Consider the following 13,710-nt stretch of genomic DNA (forward strand, 5'->3'; position numbering starts at 1 on the left):
CGGTCTTGTCTAGGTCTCGCTGTCTCAGACCGACATAGTGGTCGGGGGATTTAGCAATACAATACTAAAATATCCACGACGACACAACGTTCGATAATGCAACATTATTATCCGCAACGGAACGGATTGAAGCGCGCGTCCGAGTCAAGACAGTGCTGCGTGTGCGCGAGCCACGAGAAAACACTTTATCCACGCCACTGATCGCAGCGGCAACGAGCACTTTGATCACTTGATTTAAAAAACACATATCAGTGACATGATGGGTTTTAACTTCATTCAGGAGATTTTGGGTAACTGCACAACTGACAGATGACTGAGCGCACCGCCAACGGTGTGTGTGTGTGTGTGTGTGTAACCATAGCGACAAAACGACCAACTTTCGGATCCTGCACTTAAGCCTATAATTTCGTTTTTAAAAATGTAAATATGTATTTAAAAGTTGCAGAATGGATTAATTTGGAGACTCGGCAGAGATAGGCAGGCATTTGCTTAGATGAATTTGTGTCTTTGATATCTGTGTGTGTGTGTGTGTGTGTGTGTGTTGTTTGATTACAGTATTGTATTTAAGTTAAGATGGTGTTAGACTAAATAAATGATCTTTTAAATATCATCTGCATATCTCCGTTGTGTTGACTAAACATTAGGCCTAATCCAAGTTTATAATTGTGTATCTTTAATTTGATGTTACAATTTCATCTACAAATTAAGTATAATTTCAATTGGTTACATATTTCTCATTCTTTAGACAGTCATTTACAGTGAGCTCACAGTCACACACATGACATGGTCTGTCCCTGTATTGTTCTGCCTGTGTAGTTGAAGTAATACCGTCTAATATGTATTGAATGTAGCCTAAACTGCGGCTGAACCCTAGTATGCTGCTGTTCTTGAATTCATACAAGTAGGGATGCACCGATCCACATTTTTTCACTTCCGATCCGATCCCGATACCTGAATTTGGATATCGGCCGATACCGATACTATTCCGATACCAGAGCTGTGTTTGCTTTAATATTATTATTATCATTATTGTTTATTTTATATGATGCTGAAATAAACTTCTCTCAACAAGCAAGTAATGATATGTTATGTACGTATGTATGCATGCATGCCATGTATGTCCCAAAAGGCAACTTGAGGTAAGTATAAGGTCAGAAAAGGAAGTCAGAAAAACAGGAAATCCTGTTAACAGGAAAAATCCCATTCTGAAAACAAATATGCAACTGGGGTTTCAAATTGATTGTCATGATGTCAATATTTATTACATTCCCAAAATGTCAAATACTTGCGTCTTGAAATATAAGAAAAGTTTAAGTGTAACGTTAACGTTAAACATCTTACACACACACTATCTGAAGGGTGATCCTCGCTCCGATGCAGTAAATGCTCGATCAACATCAGCATCGTCCAAACAAACAAGCGGATTTTGCCTCAGACGCGCGTCAATTTCGTTTCAAACTTTTGCTTTTTACGCACGTCAATTTTTCTCTGGACGCGCGAATGGATTCAAAATAGACGCGGTAGACGCAAATTTGACGCGCTATTCGCATTTGGTGTGAACGCACAGTAACGTGGTGCTTTTTTAAATGTTTGATTGCGTTCGTTGTGTTGTACGACGCGAGGAAGCTTCAAAAGACTGAATTACAGCTTTGCAAACATAACATTTTGCTGTCTTGCTCTGCGGTGTTTCCAGTTTGAAGTATTTCCACACACAGCAGACGTTGTTGGCTAGCCGCAAACTGCGGAATGGATTTCCTGAGCGGGAGCGTGTCTCATAACTCTGTGACTGTGTCTCATTGAGCCGCGCCTCCGTTCTGGAAATCCATTCCACAGTTTGCAGCCAGCTAGCAGACTAGCCGGCGGGAATCACTTTTGGAGTCATTTCAGCACGCGTTAAAGCGAGCGCAGACATGACTCATGGATATCGGATATCTCCGCAGGTTGGATCGGGAAAATCCGATACGTGAATTACGCTGGTATCGGGTCCCGATACCGATACTGGATCGGATCGGCCCCATCCCTACATACAAGTTGTTGCTTAGCTTCAACACTAGTCTGTTTTTTTTTCCTCCGGTCTCGACTTGGTCTCGGTTTTGGTCTCGACTTGGTCTTGGTCTTGACTTGGTCTGTCTTGGTCTTGGTCTTGGTCTTGTCTTGGTCTCGATACCCTCTGGTCTTGGTAGTGTCTTGGTCTCGGTTTAGGCGGTCTTGACTACAAGTCTAAAACATGTATATCTAATAAAACAGGGTTAGACTTAAAAAAAACTTCTCTACACATCTCTAAACATAATTTCCATCCCAAACATTTTAGCTGTCTTACTCCATCTGGAAGCAAACAGCGAAAGTACAAACCAATGGTGGCATAAATCAGCATCCAAACATCTGCAACCAAACAATCAACAGACCAGCTAAAACCGGTTTGCCACTGTGTAACGCATCATTCAAGATGAAGTAATATGCCATTCCCGCAAAATGTGCATGTTCTTGTAAGTTGCTTTGGTAAGCAAGTGTCTGCTCGGAACATAAATGTGATGTAAACATTAGAAAGAATATGTCATAAAAAAAAACTAGAAGATGCAAATTGAAAAATGCTGCTAAAAAATGACATGATTTATTCGCAATCAAAACAAAGGAACAGAGATTTACTAAGATGTTTTTATTAAAAAAATGATGCACCTCAGAAAATGATCTGGAATGGAAAAATGCTAAGCTTGAGATGTGTTGTCAAAAGTAATAGAATGTTTTTATCTTTGTGTAGATATAAATGGCATATAAAGTCAGTACAGTGTAATAAATAATTCAACTAATGCTTGAATGAATCTCTACCACGGCTATAATGCTACTAAAAAGATAAAGGTTCATTTCATCAAGCTCAAGAGTCTGTTACAATGAATCTCATTGTTTATCGCCCATGAGTCAAATCAAGTTAGCATTAATTACCTCTCAAAATCCCCAAACAGCTCATTTATCTGGCCACACTAGAGTTAGCCAATCTGTTCAACGATTGATGCTACAGTAGCAGAAGTCTCCTGCAAAACAGAATTTGAGCCAGACCGGTATCCTTTCAGGTTTAAACATAGACAACTTTCATCATTAGAAACCGACAAAATAAGTTGCAAATCCAATGTGAGAGTGAATGCAAGTGGACCGAAACATTTACACCACTTAAATAGCTATTTTGGCTCAAAAATGCTCTCATGCATTCCAATCCTCATGAAAAAGTAACATTAGAAACAGAATCCAAAATATGACAATGTGTTTTATATCAATATATTCTGTTGCGTGCATATATTGGCCAATTTATTCAAAATTACTAAAATTTTATAATACATTGTGCAATATATGCTATTATATTATATACAGTTTTTTTTTTTTTTTTTTTTTTGTCATGTTACAGTACATTCCTAGCTTTTTGGATATTCATTTCGATATAATTCTTTTGTATGAAGGCTTTAAATAAAAAAAGGAACACAATATTTATGTAATTAAATAGTTGTATATATTTTAGAAAGCACCATATTTGACAATTGCCCAGTGGAATGGATCAAAAATACTTAGATAAGCACATCTCCCAACTGAACGAGATGATCAGTCACCTCTATCTACCTATAACAGTGTCTTGTGACACACATCTAACTTTAGAATAGAATACCTAACTTTAGCATGTAGGTCTCATCTAGTTACTTGATTTACAAATAAAACAACAATTACAAGTATGAACAATCAAGTCTTTGCTCAAAATATAAAGCCATTCACACAAATGAGACGGCTCAGTCGAGGTTCGGCAATCTGAGCAGGTCTCACGGCACGACGTTAAGTAAAACGTGTCGAGCTCCGAATCGCTAAAAGCTTAAAATGGTGTTCTCTTCGACAATCAATCCCCTGATCCAAATCTACATCTTCCACAAAGGTCGACCTTTTTTGATGGCGAAAAGGTGCAAATGAGCACTTGATGCACTGGTCTGTCATGTGTAAGCTAACGTTACATCCCGACAAATGAAACTAAATCTTCACAATATGGCAGCTGCGGCTACAACATTGCTTCCCTTTACCAATCAATATGCACGCTCCACAGCTCTCAAAACTGTAGACTGACGCTCGCTGAAGTTTTAACGCTCCGATGGTAGTCAAGTAAGAATGTCAATATCATTGATGACCCTCAAAACGGCACAGCAGAAAAGTACGCTCACATTAGCAAAATTCGGGCGAAATTTCACAAGGAAAAAGAGCCATTGTCCGATGACCAACTTGAACCCATTGCAAAATTTGCATGAGGAAATCATTCGCCGCCACTTTGAAATTACACATTGCATGGATTCCTATTTCGAATGCGAAAATTCTACAAACAACAGTAAATGTGACCGCACTTGAAGGCTTATCAGACAGATGCAGGATGGTGTTAAAATCCTAAAACATCAAATACTGAGGTGTTCAGGAGATAAGGTGCGTGACATTAGCGAAATTTCACACACACAAAAAAGTTCCACTGTCTATAGTGTAGTGATGAATGAAGCACATCTCACACAGAAGTAACTTTCAAACCCAGCAGCTTTCTTTTGGGCAACACGCCAAATCCGAGTGACCAATTTGAACCCATTGTGAAACTTCTTGTGGGGAAATCTTTTACCCTTAAACGTAATTCCCTATCGAGCAGATTCCCATTGAAATGACTGCTTTTTGCCCAGCACAAATTTGCAGAGTAACATCAAATGTGAGTTTGGTTAAAAGTGACTACTGTTACTACACTATTGATAATAGACCTTTTTATGCTCATGAAACTGTGTCGAAACTTCGTTAATGTGACCACACTTAAAAGCAGCAGCCATTGTCTGATGGAAGATCACATTAATGATATAATATTAACAGAGTTCAGTCAGAAGACTTTTGATAGCACCTTACGTAGGCTGTTAAAATGCCTATAATGTGGTGATTGGCCATTGGGAGGGGCTTAGCTATGAACCACGTCCCCATAATCCCTTAAACCTGCGATCTGGAGGTCAAGGGTTAGCCTTCACTTGCTTTTCGATTTAAAATCTTTCCCAGGCTGAAGAAACAGTACAATGTTCAGCCATTTGATGCATTTTTAGACATTTTTCAAATGTACAAGCTGACTGCACCTCTGTACAAATGATAAGACACAGAACATGCCACCTCTCGTCTGACGGCCATTACATCCCCCTTTGACAATGGCTAGCACACTAAAATTTACATATGCCCAGGTATGTCTGTTCAGACAGTGAAAATACATGTCTTTCTGTAGAAAAGAAGCACCGTTGGATGATAGAAACACAATAAAAACCTTTGGCCGCTGGGAATAGCCCTCTCATCCCAAAGGATCTTCAAAGAGGAGAGAGACAGGCGCTGGGTTGCCATTTCTGGTTTTACCAAAAAAAAAAAAAAAAAAAAAAAAAAGGCTCGATAATGGCCTACAAAGGCAGTAGATTTCTTTTCTCTCTCTTTTTTTGTCATTTAAACAGAAAAAAACCCTAACAAACACAGAAGGAATAAGCATTTAGGAGCCCTATTAAGGCTGACCAATGCCTTTTTTAATGTAAGGGGGCATCGCATATTGATGACAAAAATACTATAGTATATTATGGCACAAAATCCTATCCTCCTCACAGTACAGTACACTTTATAGTCTTATTGATTAAGGAAGCTGTAGTATTTTTGGCATTACTATAGTACTTTCCAAATATAGCTTGGTAACCAAGAGAAGTGAGGTTGGTGTAAACTAAAAATGTCACTCACAGTAGTCACCAAGGTTTTGCTTCAGTGCTTCAAGTACGTGTTCAAAAAAAGTAGAAGGATGTAGCAGCTTCTGTAAGTACACATGTTTATCAAAAATTGCATTGGAATAAAATGTTCCCTTAGTAATTGACGTTGCAATCCAAGCCTATGTCTCTGCCTGTACTGTGGCTTTAACAGATGTTGTGCTTTGTAAAAGAGTATTTCCATTTTCTCCTCAAATATGGATTATTAGTGTTAGTATGTGAGTAGAGACACTAACAACATCCTAAATGCACACATAATCCTGTATGTCTAATTCCATCGCCATGATGCCTTAAAAATTTGAAACATTACTTTGCTAATATATGTGAAAAATACATATGCTACAGTTCAAAGGTTTAGGGTCAGTAAGACTTTTTTTTTTTTTTTTTTTAAAGAAATTAATGCTTTAATTAAGGATGCATTACATTGATCAAAGGTGACCGTAAAGATATTTATAAAGTTACAAAATAAATGCTGTTCTTTTGAACTTACTATTTATCAAAGAATTCTGAAAAACTGTTTCACGGTTTCCACAAAGATATTAAACAGCACAACTGTTTTTAACATTGATAATATTAAGAAATGTTTCTTGAACAGCAAATCAGCATATTAGAATGATTTCTGAAGGAACGTGTGACTGGCGTATTGATGCTGAAAATTCAGCTTTGCCATCACAGAAATAAATTACCTATATAAAATATACAAAAAAAAAAAAAATTTTTTTAAATGTAATAATATTTCACAATAGTGCTGTTTTTACTATATTTGTGATCAAATAAATGCAGCCTTGGTGACCATATAAGATTTTTTTTTCAAAAACCCCAAACCTTTGAACAGTAGTGTACATTTCACTTACATTTCTAAATTTTCACTGTGAAATGACATTTGAAAATACAAGAATATTCTGATTGCCAATTACTACTGTGTTTGTCAGTATAGCAGCACTGAGCTTGTGGTGATTTTGAGCTATACCTGTGAGAACCATGTGGTCTATTGCAAGATATGGTTGAGACTATTGGCAGAATAAAATAGAAGCTTGACAGCTGTCCTCTTATCTGTTTCATCGTCTGATAAGAGTCACTAAATCCCAAAGACAGGATGAAGCATATGATCGATCTTTCTGAATTTGAGGTAAATGAACTGGAGCAAAACCTTGGAACACAAGCATTTTCTTGTGATACATTAAGTGTAACGGAACAGAGAAGAGGAGTAAACCATTGGAGTCGGTGTGGACGTGAAGACGTTGGCTGGCTGAGCGAAGGTGGAAGGAGCTCAGAGTTTGGGGAGAGTGTGGCCTGTAATCTCTGGGACTTCAGAGGAGAGTGGCGTGGTCTGGGTCTGCTGTGTCCATACTAGCCAAAATGGCTTTCTGGTCTTCACGGGGCGGGCGACGGTACAGCAGAGCGGAGAAGCGGGCGTACGGGTCCTGGCGAGTCAACTTTTTCTTCTTCTTGCGGAGGTAGAGAGCTTCTTCTGGCTGGAGGACCTGAGAGGTGTGGGGCTGCTGGGTCTGAGAGGGGGTCACACCTGTATTGAGAGCAAGACAGATGAGCACATGAGGACAAATGTGCTGAAAGTGAGGAGATTGGATTACAAAATATTACGGGTCTCTCTGACTTGTCACAGCGACATCTAGAGGTAATATATATGCCCTAAAATTTTGGGCCGTTGTAAATCAGACAGTTCATCTGGTAACTGAAACCTACGCTACTTTCATGTCTCATGTCATGTCTTCACTTCTTGCTCACTCCTGTTTTATACAAATAAAACTGGTGCCAGCTTGCATCATGGTTATAGACTGTAGTGAAAATGACCAGAGGATTTCAGTTTTAGTATTACTATTAAAAGTGTTCGTCTTGTAGGCCAGTTGTTTTATACATAGTAATGGACTATTTTTTCTTAGTGGAAGCTTTAAAATAATGTACAAAGGTCTCTTATGCTCACCAAGGCTGCATTTATTTGATAAAGAAATTCAGTATGAACATTAATATTGTGAAATATTATTACAATTTAAAATAACTGTTTTCTATTTTAATATACTGTATTTTAAAATGTAATTATCTCTGTGATGTTAAAGCTGAATTTCTGAACAGCCACTACTTCAGTCTTCAATGTCACATAATCCTTCAGAAATCATTCTAAAATGCTTATTTGATGCACATTACATATTTTGTATTATTATCAATGTTTAAAACAGTTGTGTTGATCATATTTTTGTAGAAATGTAATACTTTTTTTCAGGATTCTTTGATAAATGGAAAGTTCAAAAGAAAAAACAACTGAAATATAATTATTTTGTAACATTATAAATGCCTTTACTGTCATCTTTAATCAATTTAATTGAAATTGAATTGATCTTTGTTGAATAGTAAGTATTAATCATTTCTTTAAAAAAAATCTTACTGACCCCAAACTTTTGAACAGTAGTGTACAGACTAATAATATCAAAATACATATCAAGTAGCTACAGTATGTGTCTATAATATTTTGCGGCAAATTAATTTGTCACTTGGTAGAAGCAAAAACAGGCAGATGCATTAATGGACAGGTTGCATCACATACCATTATTCATGAACAACATTACGCAACGTTGAAGAAAATACAGCTCACATTTCATTCACTCGCAATTACGATAAACATGTATTTGTTGGCTGCGGGGAATATGATTGTTTACTGCCACTACTTGATAACAATGTCAAATCTGGGTCCTGAAGCAGATTGACACAAGTTGACATCATTTTAAAGCATCATAGGCGTGCTATACCGACATGATGGCTGTACCAAAAGGACCCAAGCGACCCAAATCAGTCACTTACGATGTTCCATTTGAGTTAGCATACTTTCATAGAAGGCAGTATGCAACAAAAAACGAACTAGGTTTTGAAACATAGATTATGTTTATGTACCACTGGCTTATAGTATATGAATTACAGTAGCTTTTGACTTGTTCCTCACCCGTCTTTCGTCTGGTCTTGGAGTTGTTATTGTTGATGCCGACTTTCTTGACTTTTTTCACTCGTTGATATCTCAGTGCTTCTATCCTCTCAGACCCTGCAGAGCCACTTGGTGCACCTCGACGTTTTCTGAACAGAGAGCAAAGAAAGGCAAAGCCATCACACAAGGGACGGGTAGTGCGGTGGCTCTCCATGTATATTCAACTGGTCATAGTAGTGACCACATGGCCTCACTCAGATTACCCATGAATCTCTTGCACTCAAATGATCAAGACCAGGCTTGGTCCAGTTTAGCATGATAAGTATGATGCAAAACATTTATTTGAGTGGAAAGAGGGGTATACTTAAGAGTTTTCCATGTATTTCCTGCCCAAAATTACATTTGTAACTCTTTTGAATGGCAACTTTTCATCAATTTGAGATCAAATCAACATTTAAACAAAAACTTAGTCAAGCTTATGCAACAGGAAGGCAAAACATAAATATTTTATCATATATTATTAGGAAATTAAATTTGTTTTAAAATGTATACAGTACCTCAATATGGCAACATAATGTATGTATCTGTTTAAAGAGAAATTTTGAGAAATCATGACATAGATTGGGGTAATTCCAATGGATTAGCATACTTAAATACATATTAGAATAATACTGTATAGTGCAGGGATGGGCAACTCCGGTCCTGGAGGGCCACTGTCCTACAGAGTTTAGCTCCAAACCTTAAAAAAATCACCTGCCTGCAATTTTCTAGTAATCCTGAGGACCTTGATTAGCTTGTTCAGGTGTGTTTGATTAGGGTTGAAGCTAAACTCTGTAGGACAGTGGCCCTCCAGGACCGAAGTTGCCCAGAACTTTAAAAAAACAAAACAAAACAAAACAAAAACATTTAGATACAAAAAGCTTTATAAATCCATTCTCAGACAGTTAGGTTTGTACAGTCTTCCCATCCAAATATAGTAAGGAGGCACTTAAACTGGCAGCCCGCATACTCTGCCCCACACAGACACACTCGTACACACAGCTCTCACGAGGCACAATAAAATAACAGAAATAGCATTATAGAGGGACCGTCCTTCTGCTGAGGCTGCCGAGAGAAATTAAAGGCCATTAGTAGTGGGGGAAAATCACAGCTCAGCGACAAAGCATTGTCAGAAATGTGCTCATAGACATGAATACTGTCTACAATGGGCTTCACCATGCTGACAGGGGGAGAGATGGCGGGAGGGGAAAATGGCTACTTGGGAACAGTCACATAATGAAAAATAAAACAAAGCACTTGGACAACAAATGTAACAAGAATTTAATCAGATATTTGTTGGTTTTTCAACTGAAGAGCAATATTTAGCAATGGCATGCATGGCATTTTGCACATGGAACAGAACTTTAAAGGGGAATACTCTGGAAAAGCACTTCATTGGGTGAAAGCCACAACTTAAAAAGGAGCATTTTCTGGTGCCAATAGTACTTTCCCCATTGTAAAGGAAGTGCAGAAACTGTTTTGGAAGAAAACTTGCTTCACATGATTGTGAAATGTGTTCTGCAGTCCAAACTTACACAAAACAAGTGCAGTTTTATGCATATGCATACACTGCGTGTACATTAGATCAATCATGATTATAATTTTTTTTTGTGCATTTAATCATACAAGGTGTCTGTACAAGGCTAATGGGTTTTAAATCAATTGAATTTGTTTCAAGCAATAAAATGCACCTACCTGAAATGAAGTATAACATGCAACTCTTGCTTGAGACGGTCCCTAACAACTGGTCACTTTTATCCAGGTCGAGCTAAAATTCCCAGCCACTGCAAGTAGTGTTTGTACTGTCATTTACTATAAACCTTTTTTTTAAAGGCACATTTATTTTATAAACAGAAATCATACCTTGAAGGTTACCATGAATCTCAAACCATGCAAACTTTTTAAATGGCAGCTTCTCACAAAATCGAAATTCAAGCTCTGCTTTTGATATTTTATTTTTATTGCGTCTCAAGCATGAGGTTGTGTTGACCAAATGGTATGTGCTGGGTTTCCTAATCAACAACTGGGAAACGTACATATGCATACTAAGACAAGAATGCATATAGGCTTCAAGACTGCAGAACTAAAATGTGTGGCTATTTGAAAATAAATATCAAAAACAAAACAAAACAATAAACTAGGTAATAAACAAAACAAAAGCAAGACCCAAAGACTTGTATTCCCCTTTAAAGGACGAGGCGAATAAAAGCCCCACCTGCTGCCCCCCCCTTTCAGACATGGATCCAACCCTTACCTATTGCGGTGTAGAGGACCTGGTCACAACAACGCTGCCCAGATAGCTGAGATCAATCAAAAACAAAGCAGGTAAGACTCGAGGAGCCATCAAGAATGACCAAATGCCCTATTTAAGATGATGACAACATTGCAACAGATGAGAGCAGACAGTCCCTGCAACACGATTCGCCCAACAAGCCTCCCCTTGGCAGTTAGAGCTGGGGTTACCTGGGTGACAGGAGGTGGGAGAGAGGGGGAGTGTGGAAAAGGCAACCATGCGGTCAGGTTACTTTGGAACAGGAGAAGAGCCCTGTTGTGCTGGACACACCAACCTCAGCCTCCACATCATACTCATGACAGTCATCCTAAAAAGCCTGGAGTTAGTCAAAACAGTGGGCTTCATTTGGACTGGGATTGGTCAATTTTATTGCACATGTGGGGTTCCTCCTGTTGGGTGAAAGGCAGGGTAAAGCATGACAGTGAATGGAAAGGCTGAGATCCTGTAGTTGTGTCCCTCTGATTCCAGGCTTTTTAGGGGCTTCGTTATTGCATTTTAAATAGACTTAAAATAGAACCTCTCCAGCCACGTAGCCCTAAAAGGTCTGTCACCATGTCTGTGAAGCAAATAATTCATCAAGTCTTGACTTGGAATCTGTTACCCCACAACCACTTTGGTTAGTCGCTCACTTTGGTTTTAAGACAAGTGCTTTAAAGTGCTTCACAGACCTTATGAATGAAATTGGATGTCTGACATGAAAAGCAGCATTACATAGAAAACTATAGCACAACTTGTCTATGTAGAAAATGGTTTTGAATGGTTTTGAATAATGCAAGGCATCTGGGGCAGTGTAACTATGAAAGCATGAGTTCTAACATTCCTAAAAAACAAGCTTAAGGCAAGCAGGAAACATAATTTTGCCCATGTGAGCAAACTGTAGCTTTAGACTAAAATTAAAAGTGTGGTTACTTCTGCACTGAGACCCCTGAAAGGTCCTAGATGTTACACTTAGGCCAGATGGTACATGATTTATCGATCCACACGCTACAGGCCTAGTGCACCTACCCTGAAGCTGATAACTGGGGTGGAGAGGGTTCTGATGGAAGGATCTCCTCCTCAGTCCTCCTATGGGTTGGCATCTGCCCAAAAATGTTGCTGCTTTCTACAGGAGGCGAAGGGGACTGTGACGGATAGCTTGCCGCTGAGGTGGCAAATGCCATGTGGGATCGGTAGCTGGGACTTGCCCTTCGGCTACCTTGGCCTTGAGCAGGAGAGGAGGAGGGCGAGGACCTCCTAGAGAAGCTAGCTGAAGACGGAGGTTGAAGGGTGATCTCAGACATCTCAGGAGGGATTGGGGGTTGGATGACACTGGGACGGGGCCTTGGTCGCACTACAATCTCCGGTGAGCCTTCGTGAGAGCTAATAGGGCTCTGAGTTAGAGGTGAGAGGCGGGATGGTTGGAGAACAACCATGCTGGGTTCCATCCTACGGGGCTGCCTGGGGCTAAGCCTGGGTGTAAGCTCGTACCATCGGGTGTCCAGGCTTCCGAACGAGCTTGGGCCAACCATGTGAGACACTGGGTCAGGGTAAGGCAATACCGGTACACCCATACCGTGGCTTGTGTGTCTTAGCTGCCCTAGACTCTGTGCCTCTTGCATAGGTAAACGCTTGGCTGGAAGGCCCTGAGGCTTGACCTTGCTGGGAGACTTGCCGGGACGGCACTTTGGAGCCTCCAGCTGCAGGATACCAGCGTAAGGAGATACTTGAAGGGTGGAGGGTTGGAGAGCACTAGGTGGAAGAACAAGAGGGGGAGGAAGGGGAGGTTCCGGATGAAGATGCAAAGGGTGTGGGGGTGGAAAAATAAAGTGAGGACCCTCAATTGTGGCAAAGGTGAAATCGGGTCGTTGCCAGATGTCTGGAGAGCGCGAGGTGGAGGGATGTGCCAAGGGAAGGGTGTAGCCAGAAACTGCATAATGCTGAATCTCTCCCTCACCGATTTCCTCCGGGATGGTGGGATGGCCAAAAGGTCCCTCCAGGTGGTAAGGAGGAGAAGACATTACTGAGCTGAGAGGGCTGGTGTCCGGCATGTAGAAGGGGGGCGGAGGCTCAGGTTCCCCTGGACTTCCCAAATAGCTGTAGAACTGACCATGGGAAAAGGCTCGGAAGTGAGGAGCACCACGGATCTGCCCTGTAGCCTGGAGTCGACTGGTCTCCATGATAGTCATGCCTTCCATGGGCCTCTGGAAGCGGGGACTGTAGGCTGGCGGCTGCAAGTAAGACTCCTGGCTAGAAGAAATGGGGGAGATCTGATGGGGTCTGAGGGTAGCCATCATAGGTGGCATGGGCCCCGGATCGTCATTCTCTTCATCTGACTGTCTAAATTCAGGGTACAGGTCAGATTCCTCCACAAAGGGGAAGCCCTCAATGCGCCGTGCCTTAACCGGAGTTTCCATATCTGTGGGATCCATGACAAAGCGCCCATCTGGCCCACGACTGATCAATTCAATTGGTGTGGTAGCCTCCGCCTCATGCTTAGAGACGCTGTATTTCTTACTAATTATTGCTCTCTTGGTCTTCTTGTATAAGGACAGCTCCTTCTCCTTGGCAGGACTTTGAGGAAACTTCTTAGCTCGTAATCCATCCTCTGAAGACTCTGAAGGAGGTCCTATGGAGTGGACGCTTTCTGGACTTATCTTTCCAGAAGATGACCTATAACAATGGGACAGAAAAAG

The 13,710-nt window shown here is 40.3% G+C and overlaps 1 protein-coding gene across 8 annotated transcripts in view; it reads right to left on the reverse strand.

The window, feature by feature from the left end:
- Positions 1-3,391: 3,391 nt before the first annotated feature.
- The window catches only part of igsf9bb (immunoglobulin superfamily, member 9Bb), a 122,866-nt gene continuing 112,547 nt past the window's right edge, over positions 3,392-13,710 (reverse strand). For 6 of the 8 annotated variants that reach the window (XM_079846512.1, XM_079846510.1, XM_079846508.1 and 3 more), the window contains 3 exons: positions 12,044-13,687; positions 8,728-8,855; positions 3,392-7,299 (listed from right to left, as the gene is read on the reverse strand). In XM_079846512.1, coding sequence (XP_079702638.1) covers positions 7,085-7,299; positions 8,728-8,855; positions 12,044-13,687 — 1,987 coding nt within the window. In that variant the 3' untranslated portion in view covers positions 3,392-7,084. Of the gene's footprint in view, positions 7,300-8,727; positions 8,856-10,999; positions 11,046-12,043; positions 13,688-13,710 lie in introns of those variants that run through there. The other 2 variants (XM_079846514.1, XM_079846513.1) reach the window with 1 other exon arrangement.

This window comes from Squalius cephalus, assembly GCF_949319135.1.
Source record: "Squalius cephalus genome assembly, chromosome: 17".
Classification (NCBI taxonomy): Eukaryota; Metazoa; Chordata; class Actinopteri; order Cypriniformes; family Leuciscidae; genus Squalius; species Squalius cephalus.